Raw genomic sequence first — 12,573 nt, forward strand, 5'->3', positions numbered from 1 at the left:
TAATGCCTGAAGATATTGAATCATTATGTAAAAAAAAAATCCTCTAATTTTCTGCTACAATAGCTGGCTTTACTTTTACATCTCTTAATTGGTATCAGCTTTTCTTTCAGAATTAGAGAACCATGGAAACTTGGCTTAAGAAAGAACTTTGGAAGTCATTGGAAGGGACACTTGCTTCTTTGCAAATCTTTGGAATCTTCCTAAACATTCGGATTGCAGTACCACCAAGCACTTTTCTTTGACCCAGATTATGAGAACAGCAGAGTGGCCAATCGATTGGTCCATAGCCACTCTATCTTTGGATCATGCTCTTCCCGTATCTCCTCATTCTTGCCTCTTTAGCGCTCATGGGCACCGTTCAACTTTTAGCACCTGTGTCTCATTGTCTAACGCCTTTTAGTGGGTGCTAGAGCCCACCTCAGACACGTAAGTGGCAGGTTAGATGTGCCAGGGAATTCACGTCCCCTGGGAATTGCCTTCAACCCGTGGCAGACCAGGAGTAGGTGGATACCTACCTAAGTTTCCTCACCTCCAGTGGCTGAGATACTTGTCTACCCTGACCCCCAGAGCTTTCCAGGGGAGTCAAGCTCTAGTTTACATTTTAGCGACTGGTTCGAAGTGTGCCACCTGTTGGCTGGCTCCCGGTTCCCCATCCTATTTTCCTGTTCTCCTACATGAGCTTGCTGGGACCACCCCCACCCACCATAGGAAACATCTGTGTTTAAATCCGCATTTCAGGGGCTGCTGTAGAAACCCAGCCTGAGACAAATGGGATGTCTTTCTCCATGCTTATAGATAATTTGTGACAATACGGGACTGTATTCACATTTCAGGGTTGTTGGATTTTCAGGCCACTGAACTTACTGTTTCTTCATAACTTTTTGAAACATTTTTCTCTGCTTTTTCTCCATTCTTAATCCTAAGAATTAATTATGGGGGTGAACCAGATAATGACACGAATGCCTTGCTTTCACCTTGAATTGTCTTTGGTATTGTCCTCTCAGTTGTGGCTGAACTGATGTATGTGGCCATCATGTAGGCTTTTGCCTTTCAGAATCTATATTTAGATTTAGATGTAGAATGTGGAGCATTCTACATTTTTTTTTTGTGAATATGCCTAGAATAGCTGTTCTGGCTAATATGTATAAGTTGTAGTGAAATATGTTGATAATTTAATATCTGAGAGCAGATTCCCTTTGATTGAGGAAGACTGCAGTGCGTGAATTGCTGCTTTTACCTGTGTCCTATGGCTTAGGTGAGATGCCTACAAACATTGTGACTTCCAGAAACTTCCATGAGTCCTACTTTATCCATCCCCAAAGCGGGAATAGTTATTTCAACACATACTTACTGAGCACCTCCTCTGAGTGATTTGGTGTTAGAGAGACAACAGCGGACAAAGTGGACAACATCCCTGCATCCTCCTGCTTTCCCAAGCAGTGTCATGAGGTTCAAATCCAATCATGAAGGTGGAATCATTTGGGAACCTAAAGTCACTGTGGAAATAGAGGAATGAGTATGATGACATTCAGCTCCTCATTGCCTGTTTCAGAACACCACACTGATGTGGCTGGGTGGGGTGCACTCTTTGGCCTTTTATGAAGACCACTTGGCCCCTGAATTAGGCCCTTATCTTGTACTTAGATCCACTGTCTGGCCACTACAAGTCTGGGCACTCAAGGGGCGTCCCTTGCCTCATGCCACATCTTACTTTAGTAAGATGGTGGCTAAGTCACCAGAAGGACCATCTTCGCTTGCTGTCTCTACCTCCCAGTGGCCGTCTCATGTCTAGCTCTAGTGTTTCTTTGCCTTCATCTTACTCGATTTGTCCATAGGGGTCAAGGCCACTGGCCACTCTTTAAATTCCCTTTCCACTGACCTTGCCTTAGGCCATTTCCCATCCTCTTTCCCTTTCTTTCATTAGCCACTGCTGAATTCTTTTATCTTCTTTGCTATCTGACAGAATATTGAGTTCTCCACAGACTTCTTCTCTTCTCCTCAGTCCCTTCTTCACTTCCAGAAGACCCCATGCATCATGCTTCATATTCTTCCCTGTTTGCCTCTGACTCTCCTGGTGCTGACTGTAGCTTTGCCCACTCTCCTGAGGTGTCTCCTTCCATACACATGCAGGCAGCTCACCTCCCTTTCTGTGCTTTGCAGATACTTCAAGCTCAACAAGTCCTTAATGGAACATACTTGATTCTTCCCTCCAATGTATCCTTCATCTTCTGTTCCTTCTCCTGGCATGTCAGTCCCTCCAGTCATCTAAGCGGGAGACCCCAGCACCATTAGCCTGCATTCAGTGATTTGATGTGTTCACCGTTGTGCTTTCATCTCTTGTTTATGGAAGTCCTGTTATGTGGCATTCGCTGGCCCAGACTCTAGGGATGTTGACATGGTGTCCTAGCTGGGGCAACCCTCCAGAAGCAGAGCCTGAGAAAGTGTGCAGTTGTGGGAGGTTTATCTGGGAAGAGTAGATGCTGGTAGGCCAGAGAGAGTCATGCTGACTTAATGGACCTAACTTTGCCCATCTCTTCCCAAATCTGTGTTCAGTGAGGTCACGTTGGTCATATTGAAATTAGCCATGATGAGAGTATTTACAGTATGGAAGTTGGCCAGAGGTTCCAAACTAGGAACCTAATTTGGAACCTCTGGCCCGGAGAGTTAGTTGTTAAACATTTATCGGCATGTTCCTGGGAGTGAGGAATTAAGGCAGGGAAGGACAGCAGGTCATAAATTGTGCTTTATCAGGAAAGTTACACTGTAGACAATTGGAGCTTAATCCCAGTGGAGAGAACTCTGTGATCCAGTTTAGAATACACACCTCATAGTCATCCCACTGGGGCGGTGAGGTGATTCTGCACCACTTCCTCCCAGTCCATGGCTGAGGGTAGCATCTGTTGGGCCCAGTAGGATCCAGCAGTCAGTGGAAGCCCTCAGGCAGTTAGAAGTAGTGTGGATGGAGTATAATGATAAGTTCCAGGGTTGGGGGTGGGAGGTGGGTAATAGGCTCACCATTGAGCAAATGATGGCTAATTAGGGCACCGGACATCCAGCATCGGTAAAGGCTAAACCCCGGCTGTTAGTGATGTGTGGTTGTGATCTTTTTCTCCCCAGACCTTGACTTCATGGACCTCCTAGGGGAAGACAGACAATGGACGGTGGGGAGGAAGTTAATGCAGGTGAATGACACTCTGACTTCAGAAGATGCAGGACCCCGGAGCAGCAAGAACTGCACAGAACCAGGTAATGGGAACAGCTGTGCTGTGGGCAGTGGCTGCTGTTTTCTCTGCTGTGGCTAAGGAAGAGCTGGATGCCATGCCTTCCCTTGGAGTTCTCATCCAGAGAGATCTTAGGGACGGTTAGGGCAGGCATCTAAGAAACCAAAAGGTGACATTCCTGGGGACAATTCAGGTGTGATTCTACCTTTATATTCTTTTTCTAGGACAGGGGTGAAAAGGTAAGTCAAAGTCACTGATCCTCCTGACTCTGTGCTGATATCAATCGTGGAGGCTGGTGCTCTCTCAAGTGGGAAACTAAGTCCGGAGCATACTGGGTGAGGTTGTTCTGTGGCCATCTTTGCTTTGATCCCTAGAACCAACTCTGGCTGGTTTTTAAGCAGGAGCCTTGTGTCTGTCTCAGTAAAGACATAGGGGTTGAACCCCTTACCTATGTTGACCTTGTCAACATGACCCCTTACCTACAGCCTTGTGTCTATCTCAGTAAAGACATATGGGTTAAACCTCCTTACCTTACCTCCTTACCTATGTTGTTGGTCTTCTTGGGAGAAGTGAAAACTCATTTCTTAGTTGTTATATTTGATATGTCATGTCTTTCCTCAGAAATATAGGGTACATTTTATCTACAGTGTATTAAACTTAAAAGGAAAGCAAACAGAAAAGGAGTGAAGGGGCTTGGAATTGTACCAACTAGCTCACCAAGTCTCAGGAAATGGCGAGCACCTTCTGCAGGGATGAGGGTCTTGCTAGTTTAGACCAGAGCTCAGCAACCTTGTCTCACAAATGGCCAGACAATAAAAATTTTAGCCTTTGTAGGACATATACCATGTCTATAGTTTTTTTTTAAAACACCTTTTACAGTCCTTTATACACTTAAAAATCATCCTTAGCTCACAGACTGTACAGAACAGGCACTGGGAGGTATTGGCCTGTGGCTCTGCTTTGCCAACCCTGACTTGGACTGCTTGGCTCTCTGGGGCTTACCTTCCGTGTGTGGTGGGGACTTGGGCCCTATGTGTGCCCGCTCTGAGGGGTGAGCAGCTCAACCATGTGTTGATCTCACATCCAAAGGCCAGTATTCATTTTTAGGGTCATGCTGGAAAGATAGAAACAGTCTTCATTGCAGCCCAAGGAACCTTAGACCTTTGAAAACAGAAGGTGCTCTGTGAAGTTCTGTGTCTACTTTTTTTGGGGAGGAAGGTGGGTAAAGGTATCCTTTACCAGCATACTGAGAATTTTAACAGTCTATTCCCAAGCAGAGCTGGAGAGAATTAAAAATAGATTACCAGCGCCGCCTACCCCCCCAAACCCACAAGAACCCACAATGCTACATAATCTATGTTCCTCAAGCTGGAGAATTCAGGGGTCACGGTGCCTATTATTAAATGCTTTGAAGAAACACTCTTGAAGGTTAGTGAAGCACATGACTGCAACATGAGCTAGAAGCCAAAATGGGTGTGATGGGTTTGAGCACCACATTGAGCACACAGAGTCCTTTGTAGAGAGATGCGCCAAGAGCCCTGGTTGCTGATCTGGTTGTGTAGCCAAATATTTTTCAACATCCTCCTATAACTAAAAGACAGATGGTGAGTGAGATATCAGAAGTCAGGAAATACAGCATTAGGGAGTCCAGTTGTTACCTTTGGTATACCTTTGGAATGAGAAAGAACGGAGTCACACACTGGACAGTGACTGGTTGAATTCAGGTTGAGTTTAGCCACCATGCTGTTCCCTGTTGGGAGATGAGTGTTGGGGGAGGTGATGCTGTCTCTGTGAGTGGCATTGCTCACTGTACCAAGAAGTGTCTTTCTCAGAATGACAGGTATAAAAGAATAAAGCACATTAAAAGCCATTGCAAGAGAGGAAATGACTCAGCTTCCAGATAGAAAGGAAGATGTTCAGGTTTTTAAAAAGAACACAAGCCCAGCACCTACTGGTGTTGGCAGGGAAGGCATAGGGGGAGAGGGGAGGGAGGGCTTCTAGAAGGCAGCAGAAGGAGTGAATAAGAGCTCATAATGCTGCTTAGGGCTAGTCCAGAAAAAATAAAGACCCAGAAGAAACATTCTTGATTTGTTTGCAGGCTATGGGAACTGGACTTGATTTCTGAGGCCCTTGACTCTGAGCCAGATGCTACAAGGAAGGTGATAGTGTCCCAAACAGGAGGGGGTCTTTTTTAAGTTCTGACACATCAAGGGCCTGCCTGGAGTCTCTGTTGTTCACCAAGCCTGCTTTGACCACACCAAACTGCTGTGACCATTTTGTTTGCCAAATGTTTTTGATACAAAATGTCTCCAACTGTGCTGTCCAATATGGACACTCAGTGGCGACTTAAATTCAAATTAATTCAAATTAAATAGATTAAAAGTTCAGATTCGCACCTGCACTGGTTACATGTCAAATACCTAATAGCTGTATGTGGCTCATGGCTACCATATTGGAGAGCACAGATCATAGAACATTTCTATCATCATAGAAAGTTCTATGAACAGACAGGTCTAGAACTTCCATGTATATTTGGACATACCTCCCATCTCTCCAGTTTAATTGCCAACACCTCAAAGATATAAAGCGGGCATGTAGATTTTGAGAGTCCCATCTCTTCCTGTGTTTTGAGGTCACCCTCACCTGGATTTCACTCCCAGCTTAGAAGCTGTGGGCTTGGGCAAAATAGGCTCTCTGAGCCTCTGTCTGCATCTGTGAAAAATTGAGATAATCATTCTGATCTTTCATGACTGCTGTGAGAATTGGTAATGAAGTAATAAAGTATGACCAGCCTAGTGCCCTTGTGTTGTAGTTCTATAGTTAGAGCTCACTCATGAATTTCGCACTGCTGCTGTCTATTACAGGTAGGTTGTGGAACTGCCTTCTCCAGCCCCTCCTCACAGGACTGGGCACACTCAATCCATCTGGTTCTGTCAATAGGCCATGTCCTCAGGTGGCCCGGGTCTGAGCAGTCAGGAAGCTGGGCTGAGAGGTTCAAGCACTATTTTCTAATACGGACGAACTTGAAAGGTCTCACCACGGTAATGAGCACAGCACCTCTGAGGAATGCTCTCTTTCTACAAGAATATGGTCAAAACACGACCACACACACACATGACCCCCGGTAGCCTTGGTGCTCTTTCCAGAATGCTGTTGGGAGTCTGCTTCTCTGTCTGCAAGGAACAGATACTTTACACAAAAATGTTGAGAGCTAAAGCACTCATAAGGTCAGGATTTGGAATTTAAATTCAGTAATATTCATCTTCCCTACCTTTAACGTACTGAGAGGGCAGAACTAAACTGGACTGAGCCAGGGCTCAATTGCCAGAGAATAGCCTTAAGAGGTCAGAGCAGCCCTGTAGGCAGTGAATATTGCTTGTCCTGGTTGAATGCAGTGGCGTCTACTCTCAAAAGTCTTAAGTGTATGGTCTAGGAAGTGAGCCATGTGGTTTCTAGACCAGTTTCCCTTCTGCTTTGTGATGATGTCAGCAGAGCAAGAGTCTACTTCCAAAGATGATGCATTGGGGTTCCCTCTGTGCTCAGAGGGGGTGATTACTTACTTGGGGACCCGAGCATTTAGGGTGCCAGCATGTGCCATGGCCATGAGGGTAATGGTACCAGGGTCATAGGCAGGAGTTAACTGGGCTCTTGTCATAAGGTACACCTGGTGCTACCTGTGATGTCACTGAGCTTCTCAGACTGTGTCCTTGGAACCCCTGGCTTTGGGAGCCATTAGAGTAAGTATATTCAGATCCTGGAGATTCAGTGACCTCCATCCTGGTTGTATCCTCTGTGCAGGATAGGGGGCTGGTTTGCCTCTCAGACGTCAGCTTCCTCATCTGTCAACTTGACCTGCAACTAGTTCATCCTTACTACTCCTTCTACTGGACAAATCCAGTAGTTCCACAACACTTCAAAAGAGAGATTAATTTTCATGAAAACCTCCACTCCAAGATTCCCTGCTCCTCTTTCCTGAATAATTTCTTTGCATTTGCAAAATTCCATGTCATACTTCACCCCTCATTGGACCCTCTTTCCCCTTTCCTATTCTCCTCTGCCCCATCTCCCTCTCTCTTTTCCTTCCTCTGAAAACCAGGTGCCCAGAAACCCCAGCCAGGGGTGAGGATGCAGGGTGCCCATTATAGGGTCAGTGCTGTCTTTGGTTGGTATGACAACATGAAATGACACACTCTTCATATGATAGCTGCCACTTTAAAGATGTGTGTTTTGCAATATTTTGGATTTTTAAAAAATGGCATTCTTCTCTTGCCCTTCCAAGACATGGTTTTGGTGGAAATTGGTAAATTTTTTTTGCCTCCAGAACTGTAGGAAAGAGACTAAGCTCTGGGCTCTAATTTTTCAGCAACTATTCCAGTCCTCTGCAAATTTTTAAGGTTGTTTTCTAAGCCTGACACTGCCGATTTCATCTAGAGCCGGGAAACATTGTTTTTTGGCAAAAAACACTTGAAACTGTTTACTCAGATGACCTATTAAGTGAAATTTAACTTTGAATAAAATTTATCCATGGAAAATTAAGTTAGCTAAATGTAATATTGAGAGTGGTGGACAACTGTAGCAGAAATGAACTCTTTGTAGTATTTATTTGTAAACTTCGCAGAATTTTATTTATACACTTCTCAGTCTGTCTCCAGAAAAATCTATCATCTTTTGGTTTTTTAGTTCTTTGATGTTTTAAGGAAATGAGCTTTTCCTCAGAGTGCCTCCTTCAAATAAACTTTGAAAGAAAGAGCTATTTAAAATGATAGCCTTCGGCATGGGCTTCACTCTCAGATCACTGGATGTTCGTTTGAAAAAGAGCTTATCTCCCCCTCTCTACCTGCTTAGTTGGGTCTGAGATCCTTGGGCCTGTGCTGTAGGAACCCATGGGGCCTTCCAGGAGTGTTTACTGGATCAAGTGTCTACTGGATTGTCCAGAAACTACACAATCTGAGTGTCAAATATGAATTATAGTAGAGGAGGGAAGCCAGAGGTCCATATAAGAGAAGCAATATGGGGTAAGTTCAGTGGGTGAATGTGGCCACAGATCAACAAGCAGCAGACTGGTTCAAGGTACAGGTCATAAAGAAAGTTAAGTTTGGCGTCCTACTGTTTTTTTGTTTTTTTGTTTTGTTTTTTTTTTGTTTTGTTTTTTACTTTAAACCATAACATCAAGGCCAGTTGGTCTAGGGAAGTGGCCTGGGAGATGGGTGAAATAGGTGATAGGAATTAAGGAATGCATTTGTCGTGGTAAGCACTGGATGAATATGGAATTGTTGAATCGATATAGGTACACCTGAAATTAATACTGTGTGTTCACTAACTGGAATTTAAATAAAAGGACAAACAGTATGTTCTCATTCATTTGGGGAATATAAATAATAGTGAAAGGGAATATAAAGGAAGGGAGAAGAAATGTTGGGAAATATCAGGAAGGGAGACAGAACATAAAGACTCCTAACTCGGGTAAACGAACTAGGGGTGGTGGAAGGGGGGAGGAGGGCGGGTGTTGGAGGGGAATGGGTGACGGGCACTGAGGTGGACACTTGACGGGATGAGCACTGGGTGTTTTTCTGTATGTTGGTAAATTGAACACCAATAAAAATTAATTTAAAAAAATCTTAAAAAGATAAAAGGCCAGTTGGTGTATAATTATAGGGCTGGGCCTGACCAATCTATAAAGCATGGAAAGTCCAAATTTCTCATCCTTCACATGAAAAAAAAAAAAAAGATCCAGAGGAGAAGAATGACTTGCCTGAGGTCACAGCACTTGTCAGAGCAGAGTAGAGGCCCCCCCACTGTAATTGCTATATGTAGATACTCAATATATAATGATAATTAGATTGAAAGCCTGACAACTGCATGATTTAAAGTAGCACTGTCCTGTAGAATTAGAATACAAGCTACAGATACAGTTTTAAATTTTCTAGTAGCTACATTAAAAATAAAAAGAAAGTGAAATTAACTTTAATCACACATTTTAGGGGTGCTGAGTGGCTCAGTGGGTTGTGTTGGACTCTTGATCTTGGCTCTGAAAAAAGTCCATGGTATTTTGATAGGGATTGCATTAAATGTGTAAATTGCCCTGGGTAGCATTGACATTTTCACAATATTAATTTTTCCAATCCAATTCAAATTGAAATGAGCATGGAATATTTTTCCATCTTTTGTGTCTTCCTCAATTTCTTTCAGGAGTGTTCTGTAATTTTTAGGGCATAGATCCTTTACCTCTTTGGTTAGGATATTCCTAGGTTTATTCCTAGGTATCTTATGCTTTTGGGTGTAATTGTAAATGAGACTGACTCCTTAATTTCCCTTTCTTCAGTCTCATTGTTAGTGCATAGAAATGCCACTGATTTCTGGGCATTGATTTTGTATCCTGCCACGCTACCAAATTGCTGTATGAGTTCTAGCAATCTTGGGTGGAGTCTTTTGGGTTTTCTATGTACAGTATCATGTCATCTGCAAAGAGGGAGAGTTTGACTTCTTCTTTGCCAATTTGAATGCCTTTGAGTTCTTTTTGTTGCCTGATTGCTGAGGCTAGGACTTCTAGTACTATGTTGAATAGAAGTGGTGAGAGTGGACATCCCTGTCTTGTTCCTGATCTTAGGGGAAAGGCTCCCAGTGTTTCCCCATTGAGAATGATATTTGCTGTGGGCTTTTCATAGATGGCTTTTAAGATGCTGAGGAATGTTCCCTCTATCCCTACACTCTGAAGAGTTTTGATCAACAATGGATGCTGTATTTTGTCAAATTCTTTCTCAACATCTATTGAGAGGATCATATGGTTCTTGTTTTTTCTCTTGTTGATGTGATCCATCTATCATGTTGATTGCTTTATGAGTGTTGAACCATCCTTGCATCCCGGGGATAAATCACACTTGATCATGGTGAATAATCTTCTTAATGTATTGTTGGATCCTGTTGATAAGTATCTTGTTGAGAATTTTTGCATCTGTGTTCATCAGGGATATTGGTCTGTAATTCTCCTTTTTGGTGGGGTCTTTGTCTGGTTTTGGAATTAAGGTGATGCTGGTCTCATAGAACAAGTTTGGAAGTGTTCCATCTGTTTCTATCTTTTGAAACAGCTTTAGTAGAATAGGTATGATTTCTTCTTTAAATGTTTCATAGAATTCCCCTGGGAAGCCATCTGGTCCTGGACTTTTTTTCTTGGAGGTTTTTGATGACTGCTTCAGTTTCCTCCCTGGTTATTGGCCTGTTCAGGTGTTTTAATTATTCCTATTCCAGTTTTGGTAGTTTGTGGTTTTCCAGAAATGCATCCATTTCTTCTAGATTGCCTAATTTATTGGCTTACAGCTGCTCATAATATGTTTTTAAAATCATTTGTGTTTCCTTGGTATTGGTGGTGATCTCTACCTTTTCATTCGTGATTTTATTAGAGTCTTTTCTCTTTTGTTTTTAAGAAGGCTGGCTAATGGTTTACCTATCTTATTAATTCTTTCAAAGAACCAACTCCTGGTTTTGTTGATCTGTTTTACAGTTTTTCCGGTCTCTATTTAACTGAGTTCTGCTCGAATCTTTATTAACTCTCTTCTTCTGCTGGATGTAAGTTTTATTTGCTGTTCTTTCTCCAGTTCCTTTAGGTGCGAGGTTAGTTTGTGTATTTGAGTTTTTTCCAATTTTTTGAGGGATGCTTGCATTGCAATATAGTTCCCTCTTAGGACTGTTTTTGCTGTATCCCAAAGATTTTGAACGTTGTATCTTCATTCTCATTAGTTTGCATGAATCTTTTTAATTCTTCTCTAATTTCTTGGTTGATCCTTTCATCTTTTAGCAGGATGCTCTTTAACCTCCACGTGTTTGAATTTCTTCCAAATTTCTTCATGTGATTGAGTTCAAGTTGCAAAGCATTATGGCCTGGAAATATGCAGGGGACAATCCCAATCTTTTGGTATCTGTTGAGACCTGATTTGTGACCCAGTATGTGGTCTATTCTGGAGAAAGTTCCATGTGCACTTGAGAAGAATGTGTATTCAGTTGCATTTGGATGTAAAGTTCTGTCAATATCTGTGAAATTCATCTGGTCCATTGTCTCATTTAAAGCTCTTGCTTCTTGGGAGATGTTGTGCTTAGAAAATCTGTCATTTGCAGAAAGTGCTGTGTTGACATCTCCCAGTATTAGTGTATTTTTATCTAAGTATGTCTTTACTTTGGTTATTAATTGATTGATATACTTGGCAGCTCCCACATTCGGGGCATAAATATTCATGATTGTTAGGTCCTCTTGTTGGATAGATCCTTTAAGTACGATATAGTGTCCCTCTTCATCTCTTACTGCAGTCTTTGGGATAAACTTTAATTTATCTGATAGGAGGATTGCTACCCCTGCTTTCTTACCATTTGAATGGTAAATGGTTCTCCAACGTTTTATTTTCAGGCTGTAGGTGTCCTTAGGTCTAAAACGAGTCTCTTGTAGACAGCAAATAGATGGCTCTTGCTTTTTTATCCAGTCTGAAACCCTGCATCTTTTGATGGGATCATTAAGCCCTTCATGTTCAGAGTTAGTATTGAAAGATATGAATTTAGTGTCATCATAATATCTATTCAGTCCCTGTTTTTGTGGATTCTTTGGGCTTCCTCTTTCTTTTACGGGGTCCCCCTTAATATTTCTTGCAGAGCTGGTTTGGTGGTCACATATTCTTTCAGTTTCTGCCTATCTTGGAAACTCTTTATCTCTCCTTCCATTCTGAATGAGAGCCTTGCTGATAAAATATTCTTGGCTGTGTGTTCTTCTCATTTAGGACCCTGAATATATCCTGCCAGCCCTTTCTGGCCTGCCAGGTCTCTGTGGAGAAGGCTGCTGCTAATCTAATATTTCTCCCCTTATAAGTTAAGGATCTCTTGTGTCTTGCTGTTAAGGATTTTTCTCTTTATCTTTGGAATTTGCAAGTTTCAGTATTAAATGTCGAGGTGTTGAATGGTTTATATTGATTTTTGGGGAGGGGACCTCTCTATCTCCTGCATCTGAATGCCTGTTTCCCTCCCAAATTAGGAAAGTTGTCAGCTACGATTTGTTCAAATATGCTTTCTGGTCTTCTCTCCTTTCAGCGCCCTCTGGAACCCCAATTAAACAGATTTTTCCTTGGGAGGCTGTCATTTATTTCCCTTAACCTTTCCTTATGGTCTTTTAATTTTTTTCCCCCCATTTTCCTCAGCTTCCTTCCTTGCCAACAACTTTTCTTCTATGTCACTCACTCTCTCTTCTACTTCAGTAACCCTCATAATTAGGACCCCCAGTTTGGATTGCATCTCATTTAATTGATTTTTAATTTCGGCCTGATTAGATCTAAATTCTGCAGTCATGAAGTTTCTTGAATCCTTTAGGCTTTTTTCC

The 12,573-nt window shown here is 42.5% G+C and overlaps 1 protein-coding gene across 2 annotated transcripts in view; it reads left to right on the forward strand.

Moving 5' to 3' along the window:
- Positions 1-12,573, forward strand: part of SLC24A3 (solute carrier family 24 member 3) — a 477,919-nt gene that overhangs the window by 59,747 nt on the left and 405,599 nt on the right. For both annotated transcript variants that reach the window (XM_072736499.1, XM_072736500.1), the window contains exon 2: positions 3,118-3,246. In XM_072736499.1, the coding sequence (XP_072592600.1) occupies positions 3,118-3,246 (129 nt within the window). The remainder of the gene's footprint in view (positions 1-3,117; positions 3,247-12,573) is intronic.

This window comes from Vulpes vulpes, chromosome 14, assembly GCF_048418805.1.
Source record: "Vulpes vulpes isolate BD-2025 chromosome 14, VulVul3, whole genome shotgun sequence".
Lineage (NCBI taxonomy): Eukaryota > Metazoa > Chordata > Mammalia > Carnivora > Canidae > Vulpes > Vulpes vulpes.